This window comes from Humulus lupulus, chromosome 8 (assembly GCF_963169125.1).
Source record: "Humulus lupulus chromosome 8, drHumLupu1.1, whole genome shotgun sequence".
Lineage (NCBI taxonomy): Eukaryota > Viridiplantae > Streptophyta > Magnoliopsida > Rosales > Cannabaceae > Humulus > Humulus lupulus.
Window position 1 is genome coordinate 61,736,575 of NC_084800.1, and position 14,707 is coordinate 61,751,281.

At 31.2% G+C, this 14,707-nt stretch overlaps 1 protein-coding gene across 3 annotated transcripts; it reads right to left on the minus strand.

Moving 5' to 3' along the window:
- Positions 1-9,138: 9,138 nt before the first annotated feature.
- On the minus strand, positions 9,139-13,792 carry LOC133797482 (auxin response factor 18). 3 transcript variants are annotated; one of them, XM_062235395.1, is made up of 14 exons: positions 13,065-13,792; positions 12,584-12,699; positions 12,354-12,449; positions 12,175-12,231; positions 11,860-12,012; positions 11,677-11,761; positions 11,410-11,500; positions 11,160-11,324; positions 10,948-11,061; positions 10,797-10,869; positions 10,567-10,717; positions 9,885-10,465; positions 9,610-9,800; positions 9,139-9,520 (listed from the first exon to the last, which is right to left on the minus strand). In XM_062235395.1, the coding sequence occupies exons 1-14, from the start codon at positions 13,108-13,110 to the stop codon at positions 9,376-9,378; spliced, it is 2,064 nt and encodes a 687-aa protein (XP_062091379.1). In that variant the 5' UTR covers positions 13,111-13,792; the 3' UTR covers positions 9,139-9,375. The 3 variants fall into 3 exon arrangements, with proteins under 3 accessions (XP_062091379.1, XP_062091378.1, XP_062091377.1); XM_062235394.1 differs by having other exon boundaries at positions 9,610-9,797; positions 9,885-10,483; XM_062235393.1 differs by having other exon boundaries at positions 9,885-10,483; positions 13,065-13,790.
- Between the last annotated feature and the right edge of the window lie 915 nt (positions 13,793-14,707).

The window sequence follows — 14,707 nt, forward strand, 5'->3', positions numbered from 1 at the left end:
AAAAAAAAATTGATATGTTGAAAGATAATTTAAAATATATAATTTTTTTTTAAATATATACACTAAAAACATCTACATAATTATAATGTTGGGGCCAAACTAATTTTATTACTATGTTAATGTTATAAGTTCAAAAAATGTGTCTATGTAGTTGAGTTATTACATACCAAAAAATTCAATAATTTTTTATGATAATTGTAAATAATAAACCACTGTTTCAAATAATTTTAAATAAATATTTAATTTTAACCTTTAAATGTAACATGAGCCAACTACCTTTGGATCAAGTAGTTGGGGCATTGGGTTCTCACCTTTGGATTATTGATATAACATTTTTATGTATATTTTTTAATATCTAAATAATTATTACTATATAGAGGCAAGTTCTTTACTCTTTAGGATGAGACTTAAAAATATATATAACTTATTATAATATAGAATTTATTTATATTTATAACTAGCCAAAATTGAGGCTATAATACTTATGATTATGTGAAAATTATAAATTAATTATTTAAAAAAGTTATCATAAAAATAATAATTGAGTCATTCAAAGTTTACATTTTATTATCAAAAATCTATATTTTAAAAATAAGATCCTATTATACATGAAAAAGTACAAGTATTAATTTTGTGTCATTGAAATTATTTTTATAATAATCTAATAAATTTAATTGGCACTATTTTTTTTTTTTACATTAAGGGAGGGCATTCGAACTTAAAACCTCTATATATTAGGCTACAACATAGATCAATTACTTAAAAATTAATAGAAAAGAAAGCTTAAGGAAGGAAAAAGACGTAATTGGTATTCCTTGAATTAGAGTAAAGGGGACAAAAGAGCTATATAGTGACATATACCAGGACCACACAATGCGTGGACTCTGCTTAATAAAAGATATAATAAAAGAAGCAAAGCACACACTTAAGGAAATTAATACACATTAATCATTTGGTTTAACAAAAATAAATAAATAAAGTTATAGGTTATGAGTGTCATTTCCCTATTGCTCAGTAGCGGACTCAGGAATTAGTTGAAAGGGGGCAAATTTTTTTTTTCAAAAAAATAATATAATATGCTAAAAAGCTAATTAAAATTATGGAGACTACTTTTTGTAAATATAAATTATCAAATTATTGAATTGTCAAACTCTAGACGTGAAATAATTGAAATTTTTTGTCTTTTTAAATTGTCAACTTCTATCTCAGTAAAATATTACACATTTGAAATTCTTTTATAATAATTTTCCACATAATTTGTATTAATAAATTACACATTTATATTGATAAAAATATCAAATAAATATGGAACACATTTTTTTTACAGAATTTGTATTAATAAATTACACACTTTTATTGATAAAAATATCAAATAAATATAGAATAATTTTTTTTATGGACAACACATACACATACAATTTTTACATAATTTGTATTCATAAATTACACATTTATATTGATAAAAATATTAAATAAATATTTGTTACATAATTTGTATTCATAAATTGCACAATTATATTCATAAAAATATCAAATAAATATAGAACAATTCATAAATTACTAACGAACAAATTTTTTATTGATAAAAATATAAAAGAATAATTTTTTTTATGTACATTTACACTTACATACATGAAGAGATATCCTTCAACAAGTGATGAGTAAATGCCAATAATTATTCTATTATAAAATTTTTAAATTATTATACAATAATTTGAAATTAACTAAAAAAAATAAAAAACTACACTTTTTAAACTATAAAAATCTCAAATAAGTAATTTTGTTTAGATAAAAACGAACTGAGTTATTATATAGATAAGAATTAGAAAAAATTTAACACTAAAAATAATGTGTGACTATGTAATTTTTATTTATTTTAATTATTGGAAACATGTTTATATAGAATAATACGTTAATTATAAATAATTATCACAAACAAAGTTATTGGAAAGGTGATAAAGTTGACTTTCACTCCTTTAAGTTAAGTAAATAAATTAACTTTATATATATATATATTTTTTAAAACTCAGTTTTAAGTAAATATATTATGTATTTATTAAAATATTATTTATATATTATGCATGGGATATGGGAACACATAAATTGTATAAAACATAATATTTAGTTTTTTAAATTACTGAATTTAGTGATTAACATTACTCAACTACGTTTCATTTTTTCTGTTACTTTTTCTTTTTCTTCTTATCGTAGAAAGAAATCATTCTGAAATTGATTAGAAAGTTCTTTTTTAAGGTTTACTCGGATTTTCTTTCTCTTTTCTAATGATAAAACAATTTAATTATGTCAACCAAGTGCTTGCTTTCTAATTACGTTTAACAACTTTTAAAAATGAGTCAATTGTAAAACGAATATAAGTAAAAGTTTACTGTGAACTTTTCATTTTATGATGGCTTTCATATCACTTTCCTCAGATATTAACAGAACAGAATCAGCAGCGCACTATTTTTGACTGGCAAATTTAATAAACTTCAAAATTATTCAATTTTCTTTTTCTACATAAATATAAATATATATCAATTGGAGGTTGTTGGGTGCTGATACGAGAACTTCAAACAGACATACAGAGAGACAATATCTTGTACGTCACTATCAATTGGATTCCAATTCGCACGGTTTTTCTTTTTCTTTTTCTTTTCTCAATAGTTCATATTTATGTATCAGAAAGTGGGATAGGACACTCCACAAATGAAGATAATTATGTATTTGATTTAACACCTTGTAGAATAGACTTATTTCCCTCTCAGTCCCTTTACCATCCAAAGTTTGACAAATTGGTCTCCAAACTCTTTTTTAGTAAATTGGTCCCAAGTTTTGATTTTTTGGCAGCGTTAGTCCTTCACCATTAATCACTAGGGACCAATTTACCAAAAAAAAAATTCAGGGACTAATTTGCCAATAAAACTAATTAAACTTTCAGAATAATAATTTGGGCTCTTTTTTGTTTGAAGGAGTATCTTTTTTCTTTTAAATGATAGTGTTGTTCATGTTTTCTACGACAATGTGGCCTTAATGGATTGTGTTGTTTAGTCCTCCTCGGAACCTAGAACCTAATTTATGGGTGTAGTTTCCATCGTTGCCGGAAAATACACACGGTGGGTTAACAACAAGAGCCATCTCCTGAGAACCTGGATGAGGAGTTAGCTTCCAAGTGATTATATCGATCCAACGAAACTCCACGGGTCGTGATCAATCTGTTAAACCTTGAGGACCCTTCTTCACGGAATGAGAACACTCTTGTTAGGTGTCAACCAGAGGGGCACTCGGGATCACAAACATGTGTATGACACATCTAGTGACTGCAGAGATCATGCTGTCGGTTTTGTCCAGCTGCCCCCTGACAAGTACTAGAAATCACATTTCCCAATAAATCAATGGGCTTGATATCCTCGTATTGGGCTCACAGAATAATAAATAGGGCCCACAGTCTATTTTATGGGAATAAAATTATAATTTGTGTAACTAATCTCATTGTGGGAAGATTATTGTAGTCAACTCTCATGAATGAGCTTAACCCCCTTAGTCACCTATAAATAGGGTTAGAGTATCACTTGTAAAATGATCATATTTTTTTAGTGTATGCAACGATGCTGCCTAAATTCTCAGAACTTGACTATGCAAATTCTTCATCCTCAATACAATTGACTCGTGGAATAGGACTAATTAATAGTCTGAACCACGTGTGTTTGATTTCCATTTTCTTTAAGCTTCATACGTTTATTTGTAGTTGACAAAAAAATCAGTCAACAAGTAGGGTGTCATATAGTTTATTATTTTTATCCATTTTATTACAAAGAAAAAATATTAAACTAAAATTACTTACTAAAATTAGACATGCCGGTATAATGACAAATATTTATTTATAATATATTTTAGTGAGTGATTTCGTTTCAATACTATAACAAAATGTGAGATTAAAATGTACGACACTTGTCATGTATGTGAGGTGAATATTATGTCTAAAACTTGAATCTTGGAAATAGTTCAAAATCTAATATCACCAAGCTTAACTTCTCAATTCTTTTAGGGTTATCAATAGATATAATAGGAGAGGTTAGGAATGCTATGGTGAAGGGATTGGTCATGCAACTCTAAAAAGGAGATTTCTATCGGAGAGTTTTGAGAGACTCAAGTTTTAGCTTAGAATTTTATGAAGTGGTTGAGGCCTTCATATAGAAAAAGAGGAAACTGGCAGGGAGCATCTATTAAATCTTTTAGGAGGCCTAGGGCTATCATGGTTCATTGATCAAGCCAAGTCTTACAATCATCCTCTACAAGAGAGTTGTGTCAATCAAATCCAACTCTAAATTATATTGGGTGACAAATTTAGTGGCTCTATTAGAGATCATATCACTCTTTGAATTTCAACATAATAATGGTAGTTTCAAAACTAGATATCAAGACAGAGGTAACTCATTCAATCTTTGGACTGTTAGTTTTAATACAATGAGCAAAACAGTAATCATGAAATGATTTACTTTACATTCATCTGATAACCAAGATCACATTCTATTTAGGGTATTAATTGCATAATAATAAACATTTCTCCTAAGCTTGACATTGAATCTCCAATGCTCATCTTTGAGCACTATGAATCTGTCCAAAACAACAACAATATTAATCCCATTCCAGTTGAACTATTAACCTAGCAGATAACACTTAAGCAGTCAATTATCTCAGTTTCTTTATCATAATTAATTAAAGTTAAGCGCTCATTAACTAATTCTTTTTACCAAGCAATTCAGTGGAAACAAGTTAATATAGGCAACAAATTTATTAAGCATGCAATTCATTTAACATGGTTTATAAACTTCATCACAATTAAAAGCACCTTTGACATTACCCTTAATTGCAATTTATCACCAAAAACCTAGAGTTCTAAACGATTAGGTGAATAGAAACCCTAAGATGATAGTAGAATAATGCAAAACCCTAATTAGCGGCCGTCTAAATAAGATTTACATTAATCATAAAATTAAGCACAGAAGAATATAAACAATTCAATATAAAGGAATGTAAGAAATAGTAATATCATTGAAATCAAGAAATCACGTTTACGGTTTTATAATAACCCCTAACCTAGAGAAAAACTACTCCATAATCTCAAACATAATAATAATCATAATTAAATAATAGAGTTTAAGAAGAAGAAAAACTAGAATGATGAATGTAAATGTTGATCTCTTATTCTCCTCTCTCAAGTTCTCTCTGAGTTTTTGCCTCTGAAAAACGTAGTCAAAATTATTTTAAAATTTCCCCTAATTTCCATTTTTATAGCCTCCTTAGTTGTATTTAAAAATACAATTTAAAATGCAGAAATCGTCCCTAGGTCGCAGCCTACAATCGGGATTCAAAACCGTGACGCAGGCTATGTCCGCAACCTAGGCTTTTCTCCACCGCGGCTTGAGGGCCTGGGAATGTCTAGGTTGAGGCCTAGAATGTCTCCACCGCGGTCTGGAGTCACTGACTTCTTCCCTTCAATCTCCTCAGCAACTAAGATTTTCTTCACCTGCAGCCACTGATGGTATTTTAATCATAACATCCCGATATAGATCGAAATTTGACGATTCAAAAAGCTATGGAAAACTAAGAAAAATATCTAAAAACTTGTGTTTCGAGAAAAAATTCCAAAAAATTATTAGAAAATTGTCAAAATCAAGTGTGAAGTTTCATACTTGTAATGCTAAGCTTAACCATTGGTGTAAAACATCTCAAATTTCATTATTTTTCACCCAAATGTATTGGAAATCCTAAAATCACAAAATAAACTAATTAAAAATATAAATAAATAATCAAGTGCATAATCATAGAAGAATACTTAATTAAAAATAGACAAAATCAATACTTATCAATAACCAGTTACCTTAAAAAGGGATGACCAGTTCTCTATATTTACAGTAATATGGGTAACCGATTACTTATCTCAAATCTGAAAATAATCATCAAATTTGAAGAAAAAAAACATGAATTGATCTTAAAAGAAATCATAAAAACTAAAAAAATAAACTATTGAAGAAAAAAAAAAGAGCACTTCATCAAGAAAGGAAGAAGAAGAATGAGGAGGAGCAAGAGTTGTGAATGAACGTTGCTAGAATGGTGGGGATCGCTGTCGCTGAAGCTTTAGTTGGAGGTCGCCGAAGCTGGTCAAACGTAATCGAGAGGTGTCACGGTGATCATGAAGTGTTCAGTCCAATTTGTCCTTTCTTTTTCTGAATGAACTTTGGGTTTGGAGGATTTGCTTCCCATTTTGTTGTTTGCATTGTTTCCCCATAAATTTTGAGATTTTAGTTATTTCTTCCCATAAATTTTGGGAAATGTAAGTTCCCCATATTTTTGTTAAGTGTTGGCATGAAAGCTATAAAAATGAAAATTCCTTGATAAATAATCATTACTATCTAGAAGAAAAAAAAAAATCATATTTAAGGTTTTGAAATCACTCTATTAAAAAAATTCACTAAAAAACACAAGAATACATAAAGTAATTTAAAAAAGAAAAAGAAAATGGAAGAATTTGCTCTCTAGCCACTAAAACATTCTAGGGTTTTTTTCATAAGTATCCTTAAGTAGTCTTCTTTAAAAAATCATTTAAATTTGAATTATTTCACACTAGGTCACAGCCAGGCCATACTTCTCTCAATCATGGCCTCAAATTCACTTTTCTTTTGGTGCATCGAGCTAGGGTTGCAACCTTAATGCCTAGGAATTTATGGGGTTGCGGCCCAACTCATCTACTAATTGTGGCCTCACTTTGAAAGTTGGCTCATCTTCAAAAATGTTTCCGAACTTTATTTTCTTGAATCCTTTCATCCTTCAATGATTTTTTAGCTATAATTTGCATGTTTTAATCCACTTCTAATCTTAAAAATTCTTTGTAACCTAAAAATCACCAAACACAAAAACAAAATATAATCATTAAAAATACTCTAAACTAGCAAATTCTAAGTTTAAGAAAATTAAAAATATATGGTGAAAAATATTATAATCTCTAGAAATTCACATATACATTGCAAAATTAATACCATAATATCATTCACCATGAAATCATTTGTTATGATGACACATCGAAATGTGATATTCAATATCTCTTGTCTAAGCAATGTAAGATTTATTGATGTTGTAAATAGTCGGCATTTTTATAAAAATATCTTTTTCTTAAAAGATAAATTGGTTGTTTCCCTTTATTATAATTTTCAGAATTGGTTGTTTCCCATTATTATAATTTTCAGAAATTCACTTTCCCATTTTGTGAATTTTGGATAATTATGAGCTTCCTTATTTAGCTTATATTGTCCCAATTTATTTATAAAGGGAAGATTTATATTGCAAATATTCAGTACTTACCCAAAGTTGTTTCTGGTTTATTTGCTTATATATTTTCGTGCAGCTCAAGAAATAATAAACAGAAAACTGGATCCTTAATGTCATTAATTGTTGTTTCCTTTTTGAGCTTGTTTTTTATCCGACACAGGTCTAAGCTGTCCCTACCAAAATCGTATCTGTCGGATCAGCATCTTCTAAAAAAGGCAACTCTTCACCAATCAAGAATATCTTCAATTATTCTTGCCTTTATTAGAAGAATTCTTTCTCAGCCTTTATGAGCATGGAAAAAGACTCTATAAATAGGGCTCTAAAGGCAGTGAGAAAAGGGAACTCTTTTGTGCATTATTCGTGAGCATTATTGTAATATTTGTGAGAGTTTCTCTTTGTATTCAAGATCATAAGTATTCACGTGATCTTGTAGAAATATGTGTGTTTAGTTTTTAGTGGTGAGTTTATACTATGTTCATGAGTGAATACACATTGTAATTTGAACACAACGTTTATAGTCTTCGGGAGAAGATTTTTACAAGCTTTGCGTCGGGAGGATGCAAGCACTCGTTGGCCATTGAAGGGAGTTCAAATGGTTGAGCATTTCAATCAAAATCAGATTAGTGAAGAGAAGTACAACAAAGTTGCGGAAAATCTCAAGAGGGAGTCTTGTTTTGTTTAAGTCAATATTTTGTACTTGTGATTCTTTATTAATTGATTTTATTCTCTGGGCATGGCCCCAAGGAGTAGGTTATCCGAAAGGGTTTCTGAACTTTGTAAAAATTTGTTGTGTTCTTTATTGTTTTGCACTGTCTTTTTATTGTGTTCAGTTTTTGTCGTAACAAGTTCGGATTCTGTCCCGACAGAATTGCAATATGTGTAAACAATTAATTACCATTCCGCATTTTAATTAATTCACATGGTTTAATTAATTTGGTAATTACTAAAAACGGAATTTAAGATGTTTTTGTAGATTGAGAAATAAATTATTGATTTAAGAGTTTTTGAATGAAAATAATAGAATAATTTTTTAAGAGATAAAATATTTGTTTTAACATAATATGAGTTTGTAAAGTTATTGGATAAATTTCAAGTTATCATCATCACCATCATCATCATCATTATTATTATTATTATTATTTAGTGTTTAAAGATCAAGATTTTGAAATGATCTATTTTTAGTGATTAAAGTTTAATTTTTAATTTGTTAAATGAGAATTTTCATTTTTAATCTTGATTGTTTAAAACTTAATAATTTTAAATTATCAAAAGATAATGTAATAACTCTTTTAACTTTTCTATCGGCACTTACAAATTTTTCAATCAATTTTCTTACAAAGTAATATCTCAAAACTAAATATATATATAAATAATTTGATTAAAAATTTGCTTTATTTATATATTTATATTTACCATTATAAAGTAATACAAAAGACAATATTTTAGCTAGTTTAACATTCAAAATTTCAAAGAGATTCTGAGGAAAAAACATTTAAATAGATATTTTATTCTTAAAAAATATTATAAATGACATTTTGTACATAATAAACTGTTATAAATTAATATTTTTTATAATTTAATAATAATAGAAAATAATAATTTAATATGTAAATCAAATTCAATTAAGATTGAGTATAAAGGAAACAAACACATTAAAAGTGAGCTATTGTATCATTCTCAAGTGCATGGGTCAACTGATATATAAATTGTATATACATATTTATGTATGTCAGCAATTCTTCTCTTCATCCACTTAATGAAAATGAACACAAACGAAAAAATACTGAATACAAAAAACAATTGAGAGAAACATATGCAAACATGATATCTATTGATATAAGTATGTAAACTGATTTATGTAAGCAAAACACACTTCACGAAAGAGTATTCACAGAACCCCGGATTTTCAAGTAGTTGCTCTACTTTTCAACATAGGACTTACAGCTAAGCTAACCTTCACATTAGAACCCAGCTTCAAGAAAGCAAAACTAACCCCCCAAAAACAATAAGAGAAATAAAGGACTATAAAAACCAAAATAGCTTCTATCATCATGTCTCAGCTCTATGATCAGAATCCAAGCTTGCAGTAGTCCCTTCACCCTCGATCGATGATCCACGCAGCTTAAGGTTACTCATCTTCTTCACTTCCTCACTTGAATATATGAAGATCTTTTTCACCATCTTACAGAAGTCTCTGCAATTAGAAAAATGATAAAAAGTCATACGGCAATCCCATCAGTTTCAGAATATTAGAATACAGGCAGATTATTTCAAGTTACTCACATCCATAAATCGTCGCCCACAAGCATCATGTCATTTTCGTCATCAGTAAACACAACTGCCCATTTGCTTGGAGGGCGAAGCTCTCCTTTGATTTCAAACATTTTCTCCAGCTCATCTATAAGATCATCGTAACCACTCAATGTGGTTAAGTCGATGGCGCGACCAACGGCAACGCCTTGCATTTGCACCTTCTAAACAGACAATAAAATGTGTTGAGATAATACCTGTTTGAAAAGGTGGTACAATGTGAAGTGAACCAACCAAAGAATTTTTACCTTAGTACGAGATCTTGAAGAAAGTGAACTATGTTTGCTTTGTGTGTCCTTCTGGGGCAACTCGGATATTACTTTCTGATCCTTTGAGAGATTTGTTATCACTTGATTGTGAACCTTATCAGCTTCAGAGACAGCAGCTGGAGCGAATCCTTTGTCGCTAGAGGACACCGCAACCAAACTAGGTGACTCTTTCTCAAGGTGAGATGGAATGGGAGAATTGCATGTCAAATTAATCCCAAACAACCTACAACCTACAGAAGCATCAAACTTTGCTGCTTTTTCGGACTGGTTGGATACCCTAGATGAGATAGTGGAGGCACAACTAGACAGAACAGACCTTGCAGAAACAGTTTTGGTGTCTCCAGTAGAGTCCGAGAAAAGATTTAAAGATATATCCACATGAGGAGAAGGCCAGATACCTTCGAAGCGAACCATTGAGCCATAATAGTTTCCTTTACTTGTATCTTTATGCATCAAAGGCCACACAGCCTGACTATCAGAGCTTTGGACTTCAGCAGCACTACCTAATTGTGTCAATTCCGGGGACTGTGTTGATCCTTGATACCAGAAAGCCGAAGCAGCTGAATTGGTAGTAATTTCTACAGTTTAATCAAGACATACAATTTAACACTAGAAAATTGCATCTATTCATTGAAAAGGAAAATACTATAGTTCTTCATACCAGATCGAGGAATGTCAACAGGTCGGGGCCTCTTGTTCTTTGCTGCTGGTTGAGGTAGGTTTAGAGAGGCAGAAGAAGCTACAAAAGGCTCTATCTCCCAGGGAGAAACCCTCTCTGGCCTTGGAATGGTGGCATGTTCATCCCATTGAATCTAAAAGGGAACACACAAAAATTAGTGAGGTGATCAATATATAAACACTCAAATTTTGACCAAAAATATTGTTTTGAACCTTCAAAGACCGCCACGTTGAATCTGTCCATTGTGAAGAGACATCTCCAACCCCAACTATAGTGCCCGTGAACCTAGAATTTTAATTTGGAACTCGTTATCAGGTGAAAAACAATTAACATCATCAATAACCAAAATATAACTTTAAATACCTTCTCTCAGGTGAGTCTTCACCCTCGAACCTCATCTTAAAGCGCATCCCAACAGTAAGTTTATTGTTCATAGCATCAAGATATTTGTTCAAGCCAATAATGAATTGACTAGTCCTGGAAAACATATAAAGTTAACTGCTTAAAATGCTATGTTCACCAATGGACATCTATAACTGTAAAAGAAAAGAAAAAAAAAGAATATATTCACCAACCTTGGCTTATAGTAGACGACAAAGAGAGTTCGGGTATTAAAAGCATGAGAAGCAGTAGCAAGCACACCAAGATGCATACTGTGACTTGAAATCACAGATGATGGCATGAGACTCTGTTGACAAGCAAGACGCCTAACACCAACTCGCAGTTCTCCGTTATCACCCCTACAAAATTATGATAAATAACAAAACTAATTAGACCAACACGAATTTCACCAAATTTAAACAAAGAAAAAACAGGTGCACATACCTCAAAAACACGAAAGCATCGCCTGCAACCAATCTCTTGGAAGTAACAAATGTACTCCATCCTGTGGTAAGCAAATGCCTTCTCGGTTGGCCTAAGAACAAGTTCAACAACCAAACAAGAGCAACTATCATTTCCAGGCAATCCAAAATGGCTACTAGTTACTGTTCGTTAGGGGTATTTATTCAAAGGATACCCAGTTTAATTTGAGGACAAAATTAATGGCCAACAAGAATCAATATTTAGTAAATATATGTTGAATCTCACTACCTCTAAATATATGTTTGAATTTCCACTCGTAGCCATGAAGATCTTTAGCAGCCAACTCTTGAGTTGGGGTTGCTTGTGTCATGTCCTAAAAATATCAAACAGGTATATAAACAAACAAAAAATCCAAACAAATTCCAGCATGCTCATGCCATAGAATAGTGGTACATATGGGAAGTTTATTACCAGAGGAGGCAAGCATTCAGTGGCGTGTTTTCGAAGAACTGAGAAGCCACCATGAGTACTAGTATCAGAGGCCGTCAAAATCTTGCAGAATGAATGAACATTCGGCCGTACAGGCTCATCTAAGCATGGATCAGGACTCGTTGGTTCGGTTTGCTGTAAAAATCACCAGAACCACTCAAAATCAAAATCTACAAGTAAACTACTCGCAAACCCTCTGCCCCGTGTTGAAAGTAACAAACCATAAAAATTGTTTCTTCTACCTCATTTTCTGTTTAACAAAAAAAAATTCTCAACAACAAAGATAAATTTTCTTACATCGTCTTCTGGCACCAAAGTGATCCGAGCATAAACTTCATCGGTTTCTTGTTCTGCCTGATGATTTCATAAAAAGAAAACAAAATTACCACATCAAAGTAGGAAACAAAAGCATATATACATACACAAATATACATATATATATAATCAAGTAGAAACAAGAATCAGAAATAGAATACCAGATATTCAATATTAAGCACGCTACAAAAGATCTTGGAGGGAAGATTAAAAAGCGGGAGTTGATGATTCACTTCCTGATTTGTGGATGCTTCCAACTACAAAACCCAGAAATTTTAACCAAATAAAAAAAGAGGATTTCTTCGAAAATGACCAAGAACAAGAGTGGGAGTTTGATCCATTTAGGAATAATGAAACTATAAACAGAGAAAAGATTGAAAACGGGGTTTACCTGTTCCATGTGTCCTTGAGGAAAATAGAAAACTCTCTCTCCTGGCCGAGGAACCTCCACCAGAGGTCCGGCACAGGCGTTCCATAGCTCGTTAAACAGAATACTGTTTTCCGGACCTATTCAACATAAACGTACGAAGCAACAAATCTTCAATAAGGTAAAGTAAATGAGTCTAAAACTTCATGTTCATCTTCAGCTTGGTTTCTGAGACTAGGATACATACAAATAAAACACTACGAGCTCAAAAATTCAAATCTTGCACTAGGAATGGAAAATGCTTAACCAAATTCAGCTCAAAAGCCAATAAAGGAACCCAAATTTTGATAAATTTGTTTCCAAAAAAGTTTCCTCTGTTTTTCTATCTATGTATTTTAAAACAGAAATCTATGGCATTTTCATTCCATTTCCTCTACTGTTCTTTGTAAATAATCTATCTTTTTTCATTAACCAAGCTGATCAAAACCCAGAAACAACACCCCACCTGTTTCAACCCGAGAAACCGACGAGCCATCTTCAAGATGAGCCATTCAGAGCCCAAACCCCCCCGAAAAACGATGTGTCGTACCAGAGCCCGGAAAAGGGTACGAAAAAAAAAACACCAGGAAAGCAAAAGGCGCGAGCAGAAAAATGGCCTCTTCTTTACGCACTATAACGTATAATAAGCTACCCCATTTGAGAACAAGGAAGACCCAGATGAAGAGAAGAATAAAAGAAGAAGAAGACGAAGAGTCCCAAGAAATAAAGAGCTAAACAGACAGGACGGTTATGCTAGCACCCTCATAATTATCAGAAGTCGTACAATTATCTCTCTTTTTTCTTTTTCCTTTGGCTCTCTGTAACGACTGTGATATTTTAATGGCTTGTTGTGCAGTTCTGCTATCTGGGTCTGTCTCTTTCCACCGCTTCAGTTACGAAAAACCAAAACCGCCATTTCTGAAGCTACACCCTCACCCTCACCCACACCCACTAGGTGGTCTTATATGTATTTTCACAGCCAAAGTTGTTATCTTTCTTTCTTTTTTTTCTTTTTTTCCGGGTGTCGTCTGCTGCGGTTGTGGTCTGTCTATCTTGTTAAGTACCTTGAATCGACGTTACCAAATCCCCAAAAATGGCTTTCTGTGAGTCATATACTATAATCTCTTTCTTTCTCTTTCTCCTTCTCTCTCTAGGTTTTTTTTTGGTACATTAGAAACACTAATTCAGTGGCTTATGCTTAGAGTGACTTAGCTCACATCCGATACTGTGCTGTGACAATCTCTGCAGTGACAAAAAAATTGCACTCATTTTTGGGCCACCTCATCTGAATCAATATGAACATTTGGACCCACGAAGAAGTACTCCAACTCTGCCAAAATAATAAATTATTAATATACATACACATCACTATGAATATGATGTTATCTCTCATCAGAAATTTTTATACAAAAAAAAGACTAGATCTTTCGAAGGTTTGGTTTGGGAGGACTCGAATTATTCAAACACATGTATTGGAAGGAAATTTAACCGGTGATAATAACGTTTTGATGATTAGAAAAAGAGTTGATCGATCATAGTTGCAACAATTAATTAGCACTAATCATATTTTATGTATTTTTTTTGTTATAGAAACTATGATTATAATAGAAACTCAATGCTGGTGATAAATTGTGAAATAATTAATCATTAGTAGTGTGTCATATGAGATCTATTAATAATGTAAGGTTTTTGTTTATAATACAATTATGTAATTCATGTGAGAATTTAATTTAATTTTATAATAATGTGGTGCTTCAAACTACTTAGTGTTTTTTCCGCCAAAGAAAATCTACGTAGTTTTTTATTTTCTTTGTTTTTTCATGAAAAATATAAAAGATTAATGTCTAAAAGTAAACAAAATCATATTTTGGTGTACGGTAAATGAATTGACATTACCATTCATAAATAAAAATAACAAAAGTAAAATAACATGTTCCATCAACATAAATAAATATCATATGGAGACATTATAATTTTGCATTTTCTCAAACATTTAGAGTACTATAATTATGGGAGTTGTATTATATCTCCCATACTGTTTTGTAAGTTTTTTAATGAATATTAAAAATGTATACAAATTAAAATGCCAAAAAAAATATATGACTATTC